Below are 19,320 nucleotides of genomic sequence, written 5' to 3'. Positions count from 1 at the left end.
AGATGGCGCTGGCGAGCGCCTTTGTTCCCCGCCAAACTGAGCTCTGTCGTCCGGGGGCTCCGCAGCTCACCCTCCCTTTGTCCTCCAGCCTTCCCGCTTTCCGAGCAGAGCTGTTAACTTATGACCTCCCAGACGCTAAGTCGCGCTTGCTGTCGGAACACAGTCCGTCAGGCCCCTCCGCTTTTGCAAGCCGGACTCGGGGGCTCTGCTTGGCTGGCGAGCCGCCCCTCCGCCCCGGCTCCCTCCCGCCAGTCCGTGGAGCGCGCACCGCCTCGCCGCCCTTCCTACCCTCTTCCGTGGGCCTCTGGTCTGCACTTGGGTCCGGTGACTCCGTTCTGCTAATCCTCTGGCGGTTTTCTGGGTTATTTAGGCAGGTGTAGGTGGAATCTAAGTGATCAGCAGGACGCGCGGTGAGCCAGCGTCCTCCTATGCCGCCATCTTCCCAGAAATGGCCTTAAATATTTTCTAACTGTCATAATGGCATATGCTTTATTCAGCTTTACTTAGGTCAATATTACCTGATAATAACTTTGCTTTCTTTAACTTCACAAGAAAAATACAATATATAAACTGTAAAGAGAGTAAATAATTATTAAGGACATTTATATCATATTTCTAATTACATGTATAAGACAAAAACTGAATCTGTTCCATAAAATTGATACGGGTGCATATTTCTGGACTCTAGAGACTGGTGTTATTTTAAAGATATAATGCTTACTAAAAGTCATGATCAGAGTTTCATGTAAAGACTGATCTCTTTGAACGTGGCATGTTGAGAAACTAGCCTGATTGCTGCAGACACAAAGGGGACATAATAGCAGGCTTGTATCCAGGAAAACTATCCCTCATCCAAGAGAGTTTTGGAAGAAAAGGAAGAGGAAGACAGGTACGTTCCCTGAAAAAGAGATGAGGCTACCACCCTTGACCCAACATGTTCATACCACTAGCTCGGTGCTCAAATTTGAAGGTAACATGTGAGATCTTGCTTGCTTTTTCCATGACACTCTAATTTCACTTTTTGGACTCTTCCACCGATTTTTCTCCTGGAACAGTTTGAAATAGTTTCTTTCTGTATAAATTCAGTATATTTCCTTTTACCCTTCCCAGAGTAAAGGCATACTATTTGATAAACACAAAATAAAATCATTCAGCCCAACAGAGAACACTCAACATTATATAGGAATAAATGTATAACATCATTTATTACATGAGTCAATTACCTATCATTTATTGACCATTAAAACTTTATTCATTTAGTGAACACATATTTGCTGAGCAAAGACTGTGTCTGGCCCAGCTGGGGATAAAGCAGTGAACAAGCAAAGTACTTGCCTTTATGGAGGTTATATTTTACTGAGAGGAAATGGTGTAGGGAGGAATACTGTACAAAAAGCTTTATACAATACCACTTCACAGACACTAGAATGGCTATTATAAAAAAAAATGGAAAATAACAAGTTTTGGCAAAAATATGGGAAAAAAATGGAACCCTCGTGCATTGCTGGTGGGAATATAAAATGGTGCAGTTCTTCAAAAAGTTAAACACAGAGTTACCAAATGATCTAGCAATTCTACCCCTAGCTTTATACCTGAAACAACTGAAAGCAGGGACTTCAACAGCTACTTGTCTATCAATGTTCATAGTAGCATTACTCACAGCGCCAAAACACAGAAACAACACAAACATTCATCAAAACGTGAACAGGTAAACAAAATGTGGCATATAAATACAGCAGAATAGTATTTGGTCTTTAACAAGAATAACATCCTGATACCTGATGCAACACGGATAAGCCTTAAAAACATTACGCTAAGTGAAATAAGTCAGACACAAAAGGACAAACAGTGTAGAATTCCACTTACATATCTACAATAAGCAAACTCAGACAGACAAAAGCAAAACAGAAGTTACCTGATCTGAGGGAAAGAAAGGTACTGAATTTGTTTGGAATGATAAAAATTTCCTGGCAATGAATAGTGGTGATGGTTGCACCACATTGTGAACGTACGTAATGCCACTAACATGTATGATTAAAAGTGGTTGGAATGGAAACTTCTATGTTAGGTATATTTTACCAGGATCAAAAAAAACCCATTAAATTATACATTCTGGATGCATGAATGATATGGCTTGTGAATGCTATCTCAATAAAGGCATTATTTTTTAAAAAGCTTTCACGCATTCTGTCATCTCATCTTCCTCTATGTAATCACATTTAACCTTCATATTTTAAATATCATTTCTGTTTTTGACTTCTGTGTCTGTATCTCCAGCTCTGATTTCTCTGTCAACTCTAGATTTACATATTCAGTTGCCTATTTATCATACCTATTTGAAAACTAAAAAGTTACTTCAGACCTAACGACCTGACGTGCCCTGGAAACAAATCTCTACTTTTACTCTCAAATCTACTCTTCCCCTGGCCTCCCGTATCTCACGAATAGCCACACCATTCACCGAACTGCTCAAGCAAAATAGCTAGAATTCTCTCAGACGTTACAGTGTCAGCCCGACAAAACTAGCATGAGGACAGTGAGGGGGTACCAAAGACAAAATAATTAAGGTAAATGATATTTCAATCCAATGTTTAAAAAATAAAATTAATACCAAAAATCCATGAGAACAATAAAGGTTTCACAGTCTTAACTGTACCACCCTGCTTTATATGTATCCTATCAATGATCACTAATTGATATTTCCTTCATTTTATTTCTGTGTATAGGTATATATTTCATCTTCCATTCAGTGTAAGTACCATGAGAGCAGGAGTTTAATCTGCCTTGTTCACCACTTTATCGCATGAAGTTGTGCTCCATTTACCAGGCTCTCCTACTGGCTGAGTTCAAACGTGAATTTTTCCAAGAGAGGATCTGTCATTTCAGGTTCTGGAATTGGTTGTATGACCTCCTTCCTCTCTTCTTCCCTCTAGACAGAGGGGTGCCTGTGGCTTCCCACTGTTGCTAACCCCTGGAATGCCTCGTGTTATGCCATTTCAGCTCTTCCACCATATTTATAACCCATTTTGCATATTAAATGTCCCCTAAGGAACTATTTGGAATGTATTTGTTTTAACCAACTAGATCCTGGCCACTACAGTAGTTTAGGCAACAAACATCTGAGTGTGTGTGTTTTTTTTTAATTTTTAACATTTATTCATTTTTGAGAGAGAGAGAGACAGATAGAGCATGAGTGGGGGAGGGGCAGAGAGAGAGGGAGACACAGAATCCGAGGCAGGCTCCAGGCTCTGAGCTGGCAGCACAGAGCCCGACGCGGGGCTTGAACTCAGGAACAGTGAGATCATGACCTGAGCAGAAGTCAGAGGCTTAACCGCCTGAGCCACCTGGGCACCCCCAAACATCTGAGTGTTTAATCAACATTATACATAAATTCCTGAAAGTCTTTCATGAGGTAAAATAAAAAGATAAGCAAATTATATAGTTATGTATTCGCAAAAAGTACAAATAACAATGTATAAACACCACACATTTAATAAATTAAGGCACTTTTGCATTTTCTTATCTATGAGGAAAGTCTTTTACTGATATTCTACAACAAAAAAAGAGCAGAATCAAACAGTGAGTTAGTTTAATTTAAAGGCAGAATCAAACATTTTTGGGGAGAGACGTTTTTATTCTATATGACATGCAAATTTTGCATTTGCTTTCTTTTCAATACTTCTTATGCAGTTTTAGTATCAATTTCAATCAATAGTAATTTTTAGATTTTTCTGACTAGAAAGAAGAGCCATTAATCTGGATCACCTACAATTCACTAAAAGAACCAATGGTTTAAATGCCAGCAAACTGATAACTTTCCTTGGCAAAAACAGGACATTTTTAGAAAAAAAGGTCTAATAATTTGCATTTCTTTATAAATATAAACATGCTTGCAATGTGACAATTGTAGTAAAAAATTTTTGTCAACAAAGAATGTAGGAATAAAATCCTCTACACTCTGCCAGAATATAATGCTATACAGTCCTGTTAGAGGTATGACTAAAAGTGTTAAGAACAAAACACAAGTGGGACTAATATTACCCAAATATGAAAAAAAAAATACAAGAGGAGGAGGCTTGCACGGGCAGAAGAAGCCACCAACATGCTGTGTGATTACGGACAGGTAACTAGTCTTCTCTGAACTTCAGTTACCTGATCATAAAATTATAAAGGTACTTAATTTCCTATCCTTGCTGTGAGAAGCAAAGAGCATCCTAATGTAAACATACTTTGTAATGGACAAACAGCTACTTAACATGTATCACTGCTGTTTCTGTGATGTGCAGTGATGGCTTCATCCCTTAGATGATTGTCAACCTCACTACATGTCTTGAACCTTCTCACTTCTGCCCAATGTTATTTCATATACCTTTCATTACTCATAATATTTCACCACTGGCTACATATGGAATTTATACCAAGGTCACCACTTTTTAAAAGCTTTATCTCCTTTTCAGCAGTACCTCATAAAAGAGATAAATCAGATAGCCCTTGATATTTAGTCTCCTTATCCTACTGTGAATACAGTGTTCTTCCATTTCTGTTCTCCAGATCCAACTACTCATTTTTATAGAAAAGTTCAATATAAACAGAATGCCCTTTCTGGGACTGAAGTCCTATACATTTGAAATTCAGTTAAACTTGTCTCATAGTATTGCCAGAAGGAGCTGCAGTTGACCTGAGGCATAAAGTGGAAAGTATCCATAGGTGCAGCAGTAGGGAGAAAAATAAATAAATAGAACAGCAATAAAGGAGGCATTGCCCATTATTAGCTTTGCTCTTTCCTTGGTTTTAGATGGAAGAATCACCAATGAGATTCTAGAACTGGATGATTAAATATTTGCAGTTGTCAACAGCTGTGTTCATGGAACATTCATTTTGAAATTCAGTATTTTCAGAAGCATGGGTCACATGCAAAACATTTATCCCTAGCCAGAGGATAGGTGGAATAATTACACAGGAGATAGTGCCACAGTCAGCTGTCAAACCTACTTAGCTGTCAATACTATAAGGTTATTTCTCATGTTGTTCTCATATGAAATGACTGTCACAAAGAATTGAAAATGGCTTTATTGTATGCATGAATTCCAATTATAATATCTGCTTCTTCCTTAAAAAGTCCATTATGATAATAGCCAGAGATGGAAAACGCTATTGGAATGGAGGAGTTCAATCCTATTACATTCAGTCTTATCAGAATGCAGGGCTTTCCCACATTATTCTTCATACACACATGAAGAATATCATAACGATTAACTGGACATCTTTTATTTGAGTGCTTTCTTGAAGCCACAATTGATACAACAGCACTGTAATCATTCCCACTCTCAAAACCCTTCTGTTCACTAGTCTATTAAATACAATTGCAATGGACTACCTTGGTGGCTAATTTGAAAAAACTATTACATTGCTTTTTGCTTCTGGTTTCCCTTACTAATATGGATTTATTTGCAATACAAACTGTACAAAGTATTGCTGCCTAATTTGACTTTGTAGTTACTGATGTCTTTATTTACCACATATTATGTCTACAATGTATAAAGCACATAACACGAATAAGTCATTAATTTGCATTGTGGCCTTGGGTACATTAGTTTCTCATTTGTCAAATAACAATCTACATGAAGGTTTACATCCTTTCCTGAAATTCCAAAATGATATTGTTGATACTATCATTGTGCATGTTTACATTTACCTGATTCATTCAGTGCATTATTGAGAAATTTTACAGAGGGAGTCTTTGTGTGCATGTTTGTGTACTCTGTGTACCTGTACCTTAGCTCTTTCCCTTCACTAATACAAATCATTCAGTGATATTGTAAACTATTCTAATTTTCTCAACACGGGCTCATCCCTTTCTATACTATGGTCTCCGTCTCCTCTCCATTATTTCTCAGAAAATGTTGTTACTAGTGTTATCAATAATCTCCCGACTTTCAGTGATTATCTGGCTCAAGCACAATATGACATTTAATAATGTTTATGTCCATTCATCTTGAGATTTTATTACAGGGCCTTTACCTGGTTTTCCTTTTGTGCTTCTATTCATTCACTCCTTTCCCCTTAAATGCCAGAATTTCCCTAGGTTTTTGTCCTCGCTATTCATTCCCGCTTGAGTGCTCTTATGTTACCAAGTGGTACTCAGAATGAAATACAGCTACCCCGATTGACAGATAACAGTTGTGCCCTGGTAGTGTAGGAAGTAACAGAGGAAATGTTGCACTTGTTCAAAATAAATGGAAAAGTAAGTAAATTTTTAATGAGTATATGCTAACAGTGGAAAATTCTCACCTATGATCCCCAGTTACCCTGAAGCCAAATCGAGGGTCAGATCCTGGTACCAGGTTCTTTGCTGTCCACAGGATTTCATCCAGTTAAGACCCTCAACAACAATGGGTAACACCTGTCTGTTTCCCCACACCAGTGGCTAACAAGATAAGCTCTAAAGTGCTTTCACCTTTGGCAATACAATAGGTAAAAACAGGTCTTTTATTTTAGTCTTAACTTACAGTTCTATTATTTGTAAGGCTGAATGTCTTTTCATATACTTAAGTAGTATTTATATTCCTTCTTTGATCATTTTGACCTCTTCTTTCCTCCTGGGTTACTGATCTTATTTTTATTAATTTGTAGACAGTTTTTGAGACTAAATTATGAGACAGGAAATACTGAGAAACACTTTGGGACCAGGCAGATTAGAGCACCGGTTATTGAGGTATCAAAAGAAAGGAGCATAGGCACACCTGGGTGGCTCAGTCGGTTAAGCGTCTGACTTCAGCTCAGGTCATGATTTCATGGTTCTTGAGTTTGAGCCCCACGTCGGGCTCTGTGCTGACAGCTCACAGCCTGGAACTTGCTTTGGATTCTGTGTCTCCCTCTCTCTCTGCCCCTCCCTTACTTGTGCTCTGTCTCTCAAAAATGAATAAATGTTTGAAAAAGAAAGAAAGCAAGCAAGCAAGAAAGAGGCATAGAAAAAGCATATGACCAGAAGTGGTCATCCCTTCTCAAGAAGAGAGTGCGGTACCTTTGAGAGGAAATGTGTCCTTTGAAACCTAACGGTCAAGGGTGGGGGAGGAAATGCTGCCTAAAAATAAAGGGCTCTAATAAACCAAGATATTGTCAATGAATAAGAAACCAGACTTGTGAAAGAAAAGACCATTTTCTAAAAACTACTACCACCACCACCAACAATAAAAACAATAAAATCTATGTGTGTAGATAATAACAGCAAATGAAGGTGGTCTTGAAATATGAAATGAAGTAAGCCGTGTGATCTCCCTGCCCTAGCCACCTCAAAGTGTCTTCTCTTGCTGGTTCAGGGCAAAAAGCCATTGAGTATCAGTTAAGCAGGTAAAACCATTGTAAAATACATCTGTGCACAGAGGCGCCTGGGTAGCTCCATTGGTTAAGTGTCGGACTCTTGATCTCAGCTCGGATCATGATCTCAGTGTTCATGGGTTCAGGTCATGCATTTGGCTCTGTGCTGAGAGTGCTAAGCCTGCTTGGGATTCTGTCTCCCTCTCTCTGCTCCTCCCCCATTCTCTCTCTCTCTCAAAATAAATAAACTGAAAAAAAAAAAAACCCACATCTGCATACATACACATCCACACTTGCACACAGCAGAGGAAAATTTTTAACACAATACCCCAAAAGGAATTTTATACTTAAATAAGTGATTGCAGAATTAGAAAAACACTATGAATCATAAAATTGAAAAAAAAAATAATCTCCAAAAAGAAAATGACAAATCGCAGGGAAATGTGAAACAGGAGCTAATCAAATTCAGGAGAGAGAGAACATGAATGAGGACTAAATTGCAAGGTGCTTGTGGTAAGCGGAATTTTTAAATGGCCAGTGAAAGATGACCCACTCTAATTTTCAGCATGCTTAAATATAAGACTTATTACTCCTTTCGTTATGTTATAGGCACCATAACTTAAAATAGGGAAGATGATTCCATATTCTCCAGATGGGCCCTTAAAGCATAGAGCTTTCTCTAGCTGGTAGCAAAAGAGGAAGTCTGAGACCCTTGAAGCATGAAAAGGATTCAATATGCCATCACTGGCTTAAAGATGGAGGAAGACACTTAACAAATAGGAGCAACTGTGAGGAGATAAGAGTGGTCCCTGGCTGACAATCAGGAAGAAAATAGGAATCTTAATCCTATAACCACAAGAATCTAAATTTAGCCAACCACTTGATATGGATTCTTCCCCAGATATTCCAGTTAAAAGCCTGGCCCATGCAACCTAGACTCTTGACTTGTGAGACCCAAAGCTCAGTCTGCCCTGTGTTCTGACCAACAGAACTGTAAGAAAACAAAAATGGGTTTTATTTTTGGCCACTAAGTTTGTGGTAACTTGTTATGGCAGCAATAGTAAATTAATAGAGTTCCCAAGGGAGAACAGGTATAACCACCATTAACATAGGCTTATAAAGGACAGAATAGAAAAGAGAAAAAAAATACAAAAAGGTTTAGAAAGAATGTGACAGAAAAGACACAAATAGATGATCCAGCATACTTATAACTGAAATCCCTGAAAGAAAAAAAAAAAAAAAAACAAATCAAAGGAACAGAAATGTTTTAAGACTCCACTCAAAGAAAACTTTACTGAAATAAAAACTCTTGATTTACATATTAAAAGAACCCAACACATAACAGGCAAAAAAGAGAAAGGATGGTTAAATCCAAGAAATACCTTATCAAAACCATTATGCTTTAAAACTAACAAAACACTCTGCACTGGCAAAGCAGTCTTGAAAGACAAAAGCAACCTACAGAATGGGAGAACATATTCGCAAAAGACACATCTGATAAAGGGTTAGCATCCAAAATATATAAATATGCTTATATAAGTCAATACCCCAAAAACAAACAATCCAATTTAAAAATGGACAGAAGAGGGGCACCTGGGTGGCTCAGTCGATTAGGCATCCGACTTCGGCTCAGGTCATGATCTCATGATTTGTGGGTTCAAGACCACGTTGGGCTCTGTGCTGACAGTTCAGAGCCTGGAGCCGGCTTTAGATTCTGGGTCAGCCTCTCTCTCTGCCCCTGCCCTGCTCACATTCTGTCTCTCTCTCTTTCAACAATAAAATAAACATTAAAAATTTTAATAAAATAAAATAAAAATAATAAAAATGGACAGAAGACATGACCAGACATTTCTCCAAAGAAGACATCCAGATGGCCAGAAACATAAGAAAAGATGATCATTATCACTCATCTTTAGGAAACTACAGATCAAGACTATGATGGGGCTCCTGGGTGTCTCAGCTAGTTAAGCTTCTGACTCGGTTTTGGCTCAGGTCATGATCTCATGGAGTTTGAGTCTTGCATTGGGCTCCTCACTGAGAGTGCAGAGACTGCTTGGGATTCTCTCTCTCCCTCTCTCTCTGCCCCTCCCTGGTGTGCGTGCATTCTCTCTCTCTCTCTCTCTCTCTCTCTCTCTCAAAATACATAAATAAACTTTCAAAAGACTACAGTGGGATGTCACCTCATACCTGTCATAATGGCTAAAACAAAAGGCACAAGAAACAACAGGCGGTGAGGATGTGGAGAAAGGGAAACGCTCTTCCACTGTTGGTGGGAATGCAAACTGGTACAGCCACTGTGAAAAACAGTATGGAGGCTCCTCAAAAAGGTAAAAACAGAACTACCTTACAATCTAGTGGGCTTTTACCCTCCCCAAATACAAAACATTACCTCAAAAAGAGAAAGGCACCCCTATGTTTATAGCAGCATTATTTACAATAGCCAAGATATGAAAACAGCCTGTGTCCATCGACTGATGAATGGATAAAGATGTGGTATATATATACAATGGAGTATCATTCAACCATAAAAAAGAATGAAATCTTTCCATGTACAAAGACATGGAAGGAGCTAGAGTGTATATTCTAAGTGAAATAAGCCAGAGAATGACAAATGCCATATGATTTTACTCATATGTAGAATTTAAGAAACAAAAGAGCAAGGGAAAGAAAAAGACAGAGACAAGTAAAGAAACAAATGATTCTTTTTTTCTCTAATGAGAACAAACTGATGGTTACCAGAGGGGAGGTGGGGGGGATGGGTGAAATACATGATGGGGATTAAGGAGCACACTTGTCATGAGGGGCACAGGATGATGTATGGAATTGTTGAATCACCAAATTGTGCAGCTGAAAATAACATAACACTGTATGTTAACCATCCTGTAAATAAAATAAAATAAAATAAAATAAAATAAAATAAAATAAAATAAAATAAAATAAAATAAAATAAAATAAAAATAACATCCTCTGAACCTTCAGAGAAAAGGCCAAGTCACTTACAAAAAAAGAAAACACAAAGCCCAACAAGGGCAGAGTAACATTTTCAAGAATGTAAAGGACAGAGTATGAGCCAAGATTTTTGACCAGCAAGGTTTTAAACATTAAAAAAAAAAAAAAGAATGTCAGGAAATATTGTACATATAAATGCTTCCTACAAATAGAGAATGTTACAATGTTACAATGGACAATGTTACACTGTAAGGACAGAGAAGGATCTGGAGAAGATTTGGTAGTGAGCATACTTAACTGAAGTTCTGGTACTAAAATAAACACAGTATTAAGTATTATGGTCGTAAGAATAACAAATAAATGCTATTTTCTCTGATGAAGTATTAATAACACACCTAAAAAAGGCAGAGAGAAGGAAGAAAGGAGTAGAGAGTAACCTGATTCATTAACATATAGGTGAGAATTAAAATATTTACAGCTGGCCTAACAGTATAAATCGAGGTAAGATAAAAGAGGAGTAAAATCACATAATGGTATCAGTGTAAAGATAACTGGTGGGAACAACAACAAAAAAGAACAGAGAATAAAAAATAGTATGGCAGAGCTGTAGGATCTTTTTATATTAAGGATATTTATGTATTCTGATTTCTAGCTCAAATATCTTTGGTCAGTTTGTTGTCATTAATTTTATTTTGACTGCCATGAAGACTGGCTACTATTTCTTTGTAATAATTGTATCAATCATTTTATAACTTCTGGATTTTGTGACTTTTAGAAAGACCTTTTCTATGTTGCAATTATAAATATTTTAAAATTTTTCAGTATTTTCTTCCAGTACTTGTGTAGTTTCATCATTGACTTATATTTACAAAAATGGTAAGATAGAAAAAAGCTTGTTTTTTCAAATAGGTTCCTTTTTTACGAACACCACTGAGTGAAAACTTTATCTTTCCTCCACTGACATGTGATGCCACTCCTGCTGTATGGCAAACTTCTGTATGTCTCGGGAATTATTTCTTAGATATCCAACTGTTCACCTTATCTCCCGTGAAATTTATACACCAGGAAACCCAGATATTAATTTAATATAATTAAATTAATATCTGGTAAGGCAAATCCCTTGCCATTACTTATTTTTTAAATTAAGTTTTTATTTTAATTCCAGTATAGCTAACACACAGTGCAATATTATTTTCGGGTGTACAATATAACAATTTAACAATCCTATACATTATTTAGTGCTCATCCTGATCAGCATACTCTTTAATTCCCATCACCTGTTTCATCCATCCCCCCGAAATAATCTCCTAAACAATTTCTTCATTATTCTTGGGTATTTATTTATCCATGACTGGTTTTAATGGGATGTCTTTATGAATGATCAATTTTGCATAACAACAAGTAATTTAATGTTTTACATTAGCGAAAAAAAAACCCCACAAAATTTGCATGTCATCTTAAGATGACACCCTATTGGTCATCTATCAGCAAATTCCCTATCAATGTTTCCAGATGCCCCTCTGTTTTTAGGGGTAGTTTCCTAGAGAAGTGGAAAGAGGCTAGACTTTGCAGTCAGAGATTTGGATTTGTTCCCTGCCTCAAATGCTTACCATTTTATAACCTTCAGCCTATTACTTAAGTTGCTTGAATGTCAGATTCTTCACTGGAAAAAAAGAGGGTAAAAATGCCTGCTTTCTAAAGTTCCTGGAGCATTAGATAAATTGTATTTTGAATAACTTTGAAATATGGCTGACTCTTGGTGGGAACTCTCTGGAAAATAAATTCAAATAGATTTTGACAACATCCTCATCCATAGCTCCAATATAGATTTCTCTCCTAACTCCAGAATTTCCATGACTTGAATCCTTTTGTCTGATAATTTCTATTCACCCTTTAAGAAAGCTCAACTATCATTTCCTTTGCAGATAGTTGGTCTCACTTCTCCGTGTTTAGCACTTCCTCTCCTTTACCACTCTGCCCACAAGTCTATAAACTGTGGTGTATTCTATTTATCTGATTACTTGTTTGCCTCACCAAGCAAACTGTTAACTCCTACATGGAAAGTCACTTGTTACTGATCCTATTGTCTCAATCTCAGCGTACGACTTCCCTTGTAATCCATTCTCAAAAGCAGCTGCGGGTTGAACACACATACATCTTTTTATGGGGAAAAGGAGAGCACATAGGTCATAATTATATTTGTAATTTTTCTTTGTTCTTTATTTTATGACAAGAAAATGGGGAAAAGCATGACACCAAATCAGTTCCTAGAAATGGTTTTCGTCATTATCCCTTAAAACTGCCATCGACTAGACATGGCTTCCGGGCCCTACTTGTCAAGAGGAAGCGCAGGCATCACAACAGGAAGTGCACAAACAAAAGGAAGTGCAGGCCACTTAACACCCCACCATCGGGGGCGCGGAAGGTGCAGCCTGAGGCAGCACGCAAGCGCACTGAGGCAGCACGCAAGCGCACTGAGGCAGCACGCAAGCGCACTGAGGCAGCACGCAAGCGCACTGAGGCAGCACGCAAGCGCACTGAGGCTATGTAGCTTGGCCCCTCCGCGTCAACTTCCGGCCTAGCCAAGGGCCACGACGTAAGGCCCGGTACAGAGGCTACGGCCTGTACAGACACAGGTATTTTGGGAGACTGCCAAGAATTCTGTGATTTGTTTTCTTGCTGGCGGGTTTCTTGGTATTAATTTTGAAGTTAGGCTGGTGGCTCCAGTGTGGAGTTGGGACATTCTGCAGACCTATACATTTGTATCAGAGACACTATTTTTATCCCGCTCATCAAGGCACTTGCAGTTTCCCTTCTTTTTAGGGCCCCTGTTGCCCCACGATGCAACAGTCTTTAGAACGAGCTCTGGACCGTGCGGAGTACGTCATTGCCAGTGCCCAGCAGAGGCCTCCTAAAAGGAAAGGCTCAGCGAGTGGGGGTGCATCTCTGGATGAAAAACTTTATGACCTGTATGTGGAAGAATGCGGGGAAGAGCCTGAGGCTACGGAGGAATTAAGAAGCAACGTGAACTTGTTGGAGAAGCTCCTGAGGAGAGAGTCGTTGCCGTGCTTAGTGGTCAACCTATACCCAGGGAAGGAGGGATATTCGCTGATGCTCGAGGGCGAAAATGGATCCTATTCGGAGACCATTCGACTGCCTTACGAAGAAGGGGAGTTGCTCGAATACTTGGATGCTGAACAATTACCTCCTGCTCTGGTGGATCTCCTGGAAAAATCTCAGGTTAACTTTTTTCACTCTGGGTGTGTCATAGCCCAGGTACGGGACTACCGGCAGTGCAGTCGGGAACCTCCCGGCTACGCGAGCAGGCATATTCTCCTGCGGCCAACGATGCAGACGTTAGCCTGCGACATGCAGTCCATGACCAGCGATGACCAGACCTGGACCCAGGAAGACAGGCTTTTGCTGGAGAGCCAGCTGATCTTAGCCACGGCCGAACCGCTGTGTCTTGATCCTTCTGTATCAGTAGCCTGCACTGCAAACAGGCTGCTCTATAACAAGCAAAAGATGAACACTGGCCCCATGAAAAGGAGCTTCAAGAGGTATTCTGCACCCTCCCTGAACCGGCAGCAGGAGCTGTCTCATCGTCCACCTCCTCCTGAGCTGAGAGCATGGCCTTCTTACAAAAAAAGCAGAGAAAGTACAACAAGTGATAATTGTGACTTCGTAATTTCTAAACCGGGGAATTATGTAGATACGTGGAAACAGAGACCCCGTGACTTGGCTGTACCTTCTGAAGTGGACGTGCAGAAATATGCTAAATGGGAGAAGTTTGTCAAATATGATGAGTCACAACCAACAGACTGGCCAGCCCACGAGGCAAAAGATGATTTTGAATTTGGATATGAAGGTGGCGATGAGTCTCAAACAAAGCCAGCCTTCATGCAGTCACTTAATGATCCACTTATCTCTGGTAAAAGAAGGGTACGTAAAAAAATCAGATATGAAAGACAGGCGTCCCCTCCGCACTCCTCCACAGGTGACCATTCAACTAGTGTTCTGCCTAGGTCAAAGAGTGATGCTGGGAGGGAAGTCACTGTGTCACAGAGCTCCAGTGGCTCAGCCAGCCTCAGCCAGCTGCCTCCAGGGAAAGAAACAGAAGAGCCTGAGATCGTGTGTGTTCAGTCTTCAGTCCTGGGGAAGGCAGTCAGCCATCCATCTCCAGCCATCAAACCTCCCTCAAGCTCAGGAAAGACTTGGTCAGGTAACAGTTTTACTCCATGGCAGGGAAGCAGCTTTCTTAAGTCTCCATCTCCTGCTCCAGCTTCTAAGCCACCAAGTCCTTCCCAGAAATCCCCTGTGGAAGTGAATCCAATCAGCACATTTCCTGTGGCCACTCTGTCTACCACCAGCTCTCTACAAAGAACCCTGGCCACCCAGGTCGCAGCGAATTCCCAGAAATCCTCTGTGGAAGTGAAACAAGCTAGCGTGCTTCCTGCAGCCACCCTGACTACCACCAGCTCATCACAAAGAACCCTGACCACTCCGATCACAGTCAACTTTCCGAAACCTTCTGCAGAAGTGATTCAAATTAGTATGCTTCCTCCAGTCACTTTGTCCACTACCAGTTTATCACAAAGAACCTTGGCCACCCAGGCCATGGCCAGATCTCAGAAATCCTCTGTGCAAGTGACTCGAGCTAGCGTGATTCCTGCAGCCGCTGTGTCCACTACCAGCTCATCACAAAGAACCTGGACTACCCCAGTCACGGTCAATTCCCAGAAATCCTCTGTGGAAGTGATTCGAGTTAACATGCCTCCTACAGCTACTTTGTATACTACCAGCACATCACAGAGAATCTCGGCCACCCAGGTCACAGCCAAGTCCCAGAAATCTTCTGCGCAAGTGACTCAAGTTAGGATACTTCCTAAAACCACCATATCCACTACCGGCTCATCACAAAGAAGCCTGGCCACCCAGGTCACGGGCAAGTCCCAGAAATCTCCTGCGCAAGTGACTCAAGTTAGGATACTTCCTAAAACCACCATATCCACTACCGGCTCATCACAAAGAAGCCTGGCCACCCAGGTCACGGGCAAGTCCCAGAAATCTCCTGCGCAAGTGACTCAAGTTAGGATACTTCCTAAAACCACCATATCCACTACCGGCTCATCACAAAGAAGCCTGGCCACCCAGGTCACGGCCAAGTCCCAGAAATCTTCTGCGCAAGTGACTCAAGTTAGGATACTTCCTAAAACCACCATATCCACTACCGGCTCATCACAAAGAAGCCTGGCCACCCAGGTCACGGGCAAGTCCCAGAAATCTCCTGCGCAAGTGACTCAAGTTAGGATACTTCCTAAAACCACCATATCCACTACCGGCTCATCACAAAGAAGCCTGGCCACCCAGGTCACGGGCAAGTCCCAGAAATCTCCTGCGCAAGTGACTCAAGTTAGGATACTTCCTAAAACCACCATATCCACTACCGGCTCATCACAAAGAAGCCTGGCCACCCAGGTCACGGGCAAGTCCCAGAAATCTGCGCAAGTGACTCAAGTTAGGATACTTCCTAAAACCACCATATCCACTACCGGCTCATCACAAAGAAGCCTGGCCACCCAGGTCACGGCCAAGTCCCAGAAATCTCCTGCGCAAGTGACTCAAGTTAGGATACTTCCTAAAACCACCATATCCACTACCGGCTCATCACAAAGAAGCCTGGCCACCCAGGTCACGGGCAAGTCCCAGAAATCTCCTGCGCAAGTGACTCAAGTTAGGATACTTCCTAAAACCACCATATCCACTACCGGCTCATCACAAAGAAGCCTGGCCACCCAGGTCACGGGCAAGTCCCAGAAATCTGCGCAAGTGACTCAAGTTAGGATACTTCCTAAAACCACCATATCCACTACCGGCTCATCACAAAGAAGCCTGGCCACCCAGGTCACGGCCAAGTCCCAGAAATCTCCTGCGCAAGTGACTCAAGTTAGGATACTTCCTAAAACCACCATATCCACTACCAGCTCATCACAAAGAAGCCTGGCCACCCAGGTCACGGCCAAGTCCCAGAAATCTCCTGCGCAAGTGACTCAAGTTAGGATACTTCCTAAAACCACCATATCCACTACCGGCTCATCACAAAGAAGCCTGGCCACCCAGGTCACGGCCAAGTCCCAGAAATCTCCTGCGCAAGTGACTCAAGTTAGGATACTTCCTAAAACCACCATATCCACTACCAGCTCATCACAAAGAAGCCTGGCCACCCAGTCCACAGACAGTTCTGCTGGCTCCAACATCATCCAAGTGGTGGGCCCTGTCAGTGGAGTCCAGGCTTGGGCAAGGGATTCCAGCCTTGGGCAGGGCTCTACCACTGGGGCCACAGCTCCTGCGGGAATCAAGCCCAGTAACTTGCCCTCAGGATCTTGGCCACCAAATGTAGGGCCCACGGCACTGCAGCCTCCTTCTCAAGCAGGTGCTCAGTTTTTTTTTAACGATACCCCAAGTATCAGGCCAGTAAGCATGTTCCAGCTTCCACAAGGTTCATACCTTTTGAACACCCAGCAACTGAACACACAGCAACAGCCTCAGCAGCAGTGGCTCTATCAGCTGATTCCACTACAACAACTTCAACAACCTACAGCTTCCAGTCAGCAGCCCACAGCTCCTCATCCTCAGCAGCCAGTATCACAGGGTTCAAGTGCACAAGGGTCAACCAGTCAGAGAACAGCCTTATCTGCTCAGCAAGCTGTTGTCCTTAACCTTGCTGGAGCAGGAAGTTTGCTGCAGCCCCTGCAGGCAGCTGTGTTGTCTCCACTTGGCTGTGTGGAGAGCCAGAGAAGACCTGAGCAGAGCGGCTCTCTGCACACGCTGCACCTGTCCTCTGCCTTACAGCTGCAGCCCCAGCAGCAGGTACAGCTGAGAATTCTGCCACACCCAGTGCCTCTGACAACAGTGGCCTCCCCAACAGCTCAGCCACATCCATCTAGCGAGCAGACAGCAAATCAGTCAACAGGTAAAATGAAGAAAGGCACACCAACCACTCCAAAATCCTAGATCTTGCATTACATTTCCCTCTCTTTTAAACAAAACAAAACAACATTGAAGCAAAGGGTTTCTGACTTTTTACTTCATCTTTGTCTTTGATGTCTCAGTATTTTACACTGCTAGGTAAACAAACCATACAGAAGCTCAACCCTGTGCTTTTTAAATAAAGACAGTGGAGTGATTTAATGAAAAACAAAATGAATGGACTTTGATATTAGCCACCATGAGGTCAGTATCCCATCTCTGCAATTAACTAACCTGAAACCTGTTTCTTAACTTAAGTGACTCTCCAGTTCCTTATCTGTAAAATGGGAATAGGAATATTGCCTTCTTAAGTTTATTGTCAAGGTTAATATAAGATATATTAAATACTGAAATTTAAATTAATTTTAATGAATACAAATGTTAAATATTTGAAAGAAACATAAGTACTTAAGCTGAAAATGAACTACAGTAATAATATTAGTGCAAATAATAGTTTTGTTGCATTACATAAAAGCCAACCTTGGAACCAAGAGCAAATACACCATATGAATTTAATTCCTCACAAAGAACCACCCTAGACTTTTAAATGCACCCACGCACACACCCACACCCACACACCTCTCTTAGGTTTTCAAGTTATATAGATATAGGTACAGTTATAGACATATAGATCCAGATCCAGATATAGAGATTTTAATCCTCTATTAAATAAAGAGTAACCCTTTTACTCTACCTAGATGGCCCACATGGTGAATTCTCTCTCTGATAAAACTGGATGCATTAGGCACTTGTAATTCGTTCTTCAGTAATTGAGGGATGATTGGGATATATGACTCAATATCATTTGCCAGACAATATTCGTCCAATGCATTATTCATGTGGTGCTTATTATTTTACAAACACTTCATAATATACAAATGCACCTGCTGTCTGTCTCTTGCTCCCCTATTCCATCTTCCTCCTCTAGTCTGTCTCAATTATTTTGTCCCCATCAGACAATAACCACTAGAGAGAAAAAGTAAAAGTTTCTTGACTTAGAATGGACACATGAATGAAAAATGCTAAGTTCAGATGAACTGTGAAACAAATTACAACAGGTAATTATAGGGAAAAGAATAGATGACTGTGATATGAAACTACCTTAAAAATAGCTGCTAATTAAAAGTGATTTCTGCAGCTCCTAAACAATATATTTTATGATAACATTGTAAGGCAAGAAGGTAAATGACTACATTAAAATCCCCTCATTGCCAAATTTGGATGAATTCATAAATGTGGATAATACTTTAAAAATACTTAGATGGAGGGCGCCTGGGTGGCCTAGTCGATTAAGCATCCAACTCTTGAATTCAGCTCAGGTCAAGATCTCATGGTCCATGAGACTGAGCCCCCTGTTGGGCTCTGCACTAACAGTGCAGTCTGCTTGGAATTCTCTTTCTCCCTCTCTCTTTGCCCCTCCCCTGCCTCTCTCTCTCTCTCAACATAAATAGTCTTAAAAAATAAATAAAATAAAATAAAATAATTATATGTAACTAAAAGTTTTGTATTACTCAAAATGTCATCTTCCTGAGTTTTTGGAATTTGAGATTGCTTGAAAAAAATGAGCTATTGAAAACATCATAAAAAATATATTTCTTAAATAGTTATTTTTGTTAAAAGACTTTTTGTAATTGTAATATTTGCTATTTGAGACATACCCTTGGGTGAATGGTAAACATTTTTCATTTAACATGTCCAAACATGATGGCATTCATCATTTCCCTGAGCCTACCAGTCCCTTTACTGTTTGTTGTTAAAATAACTCACAAAGCAATGGAATTAATTACCAGGTAGTTTTAAGTACTTTAGGAAGCAGAAAATTCCTCTGTATACCCTTATCCCTAAATACTTCTACACCAATTTGTGGGCTTGGAGGGATTCTTAGAGAAATCCTCAGACTTCCTTTTAACAGCTGAGCGACCAACCACCTGGCCTAAGGAAACAGGAGGAAAAAGTTGAGAATGAGTCCTGACACTAGCAAATAGATTTTTGATAAAATATTTCATCTGTGACATTTTAACATGT

At 40.5% G+C, this 19,320-nt stretch overlaps 1 protein-coding gene across 1 annotated transcript; it reads left to right on the top strand.

The window, feature by feature from the left end:
- Positions 1 to 13,107: 13,107 nt before the first annotated feature.
- On the top strand, positions 13,108 to 17,280 carry LOC115506737 (transcription factor SPT20 homolog). Its single transcript, XM_032592045.1, has 3 exons — positions 13,108 to 14,664; positions 15,097 to 15,107; positions 16,506 to 17,280. The coding sequence occupies exons 1-3, from the start codon at positions 13,108 to 13,110 to the stop codon at positions 17,278 to 17,280; spliced, it is 2,343 nt and encodes a 780-aa protein (XP_032447936.1).
- Positions 17,281 to 19,320: the final 2,040 nt, after the last annotated feature.

The sequence above is a fragment of the Lynx canadensis genome, chromosome X (genome assembly GCF_007474595.2).
Source record: "Lynx canadensis isolate LIC74 chromosome X, mLynCan4.pri.v2, whole genome shotgun sequence".
Classification (NCBI taxonomy): Eukaryota; Metazoa; Chordata; class Mammalia; order Carnivora; family Felidae; genus Lynx; species Lynx canadensis.
The sequence above is the reverse complement of the archived record's forward strand: the minus strand, read 5'-3'. Positions and strand labels throughout refer to the sequence as shown.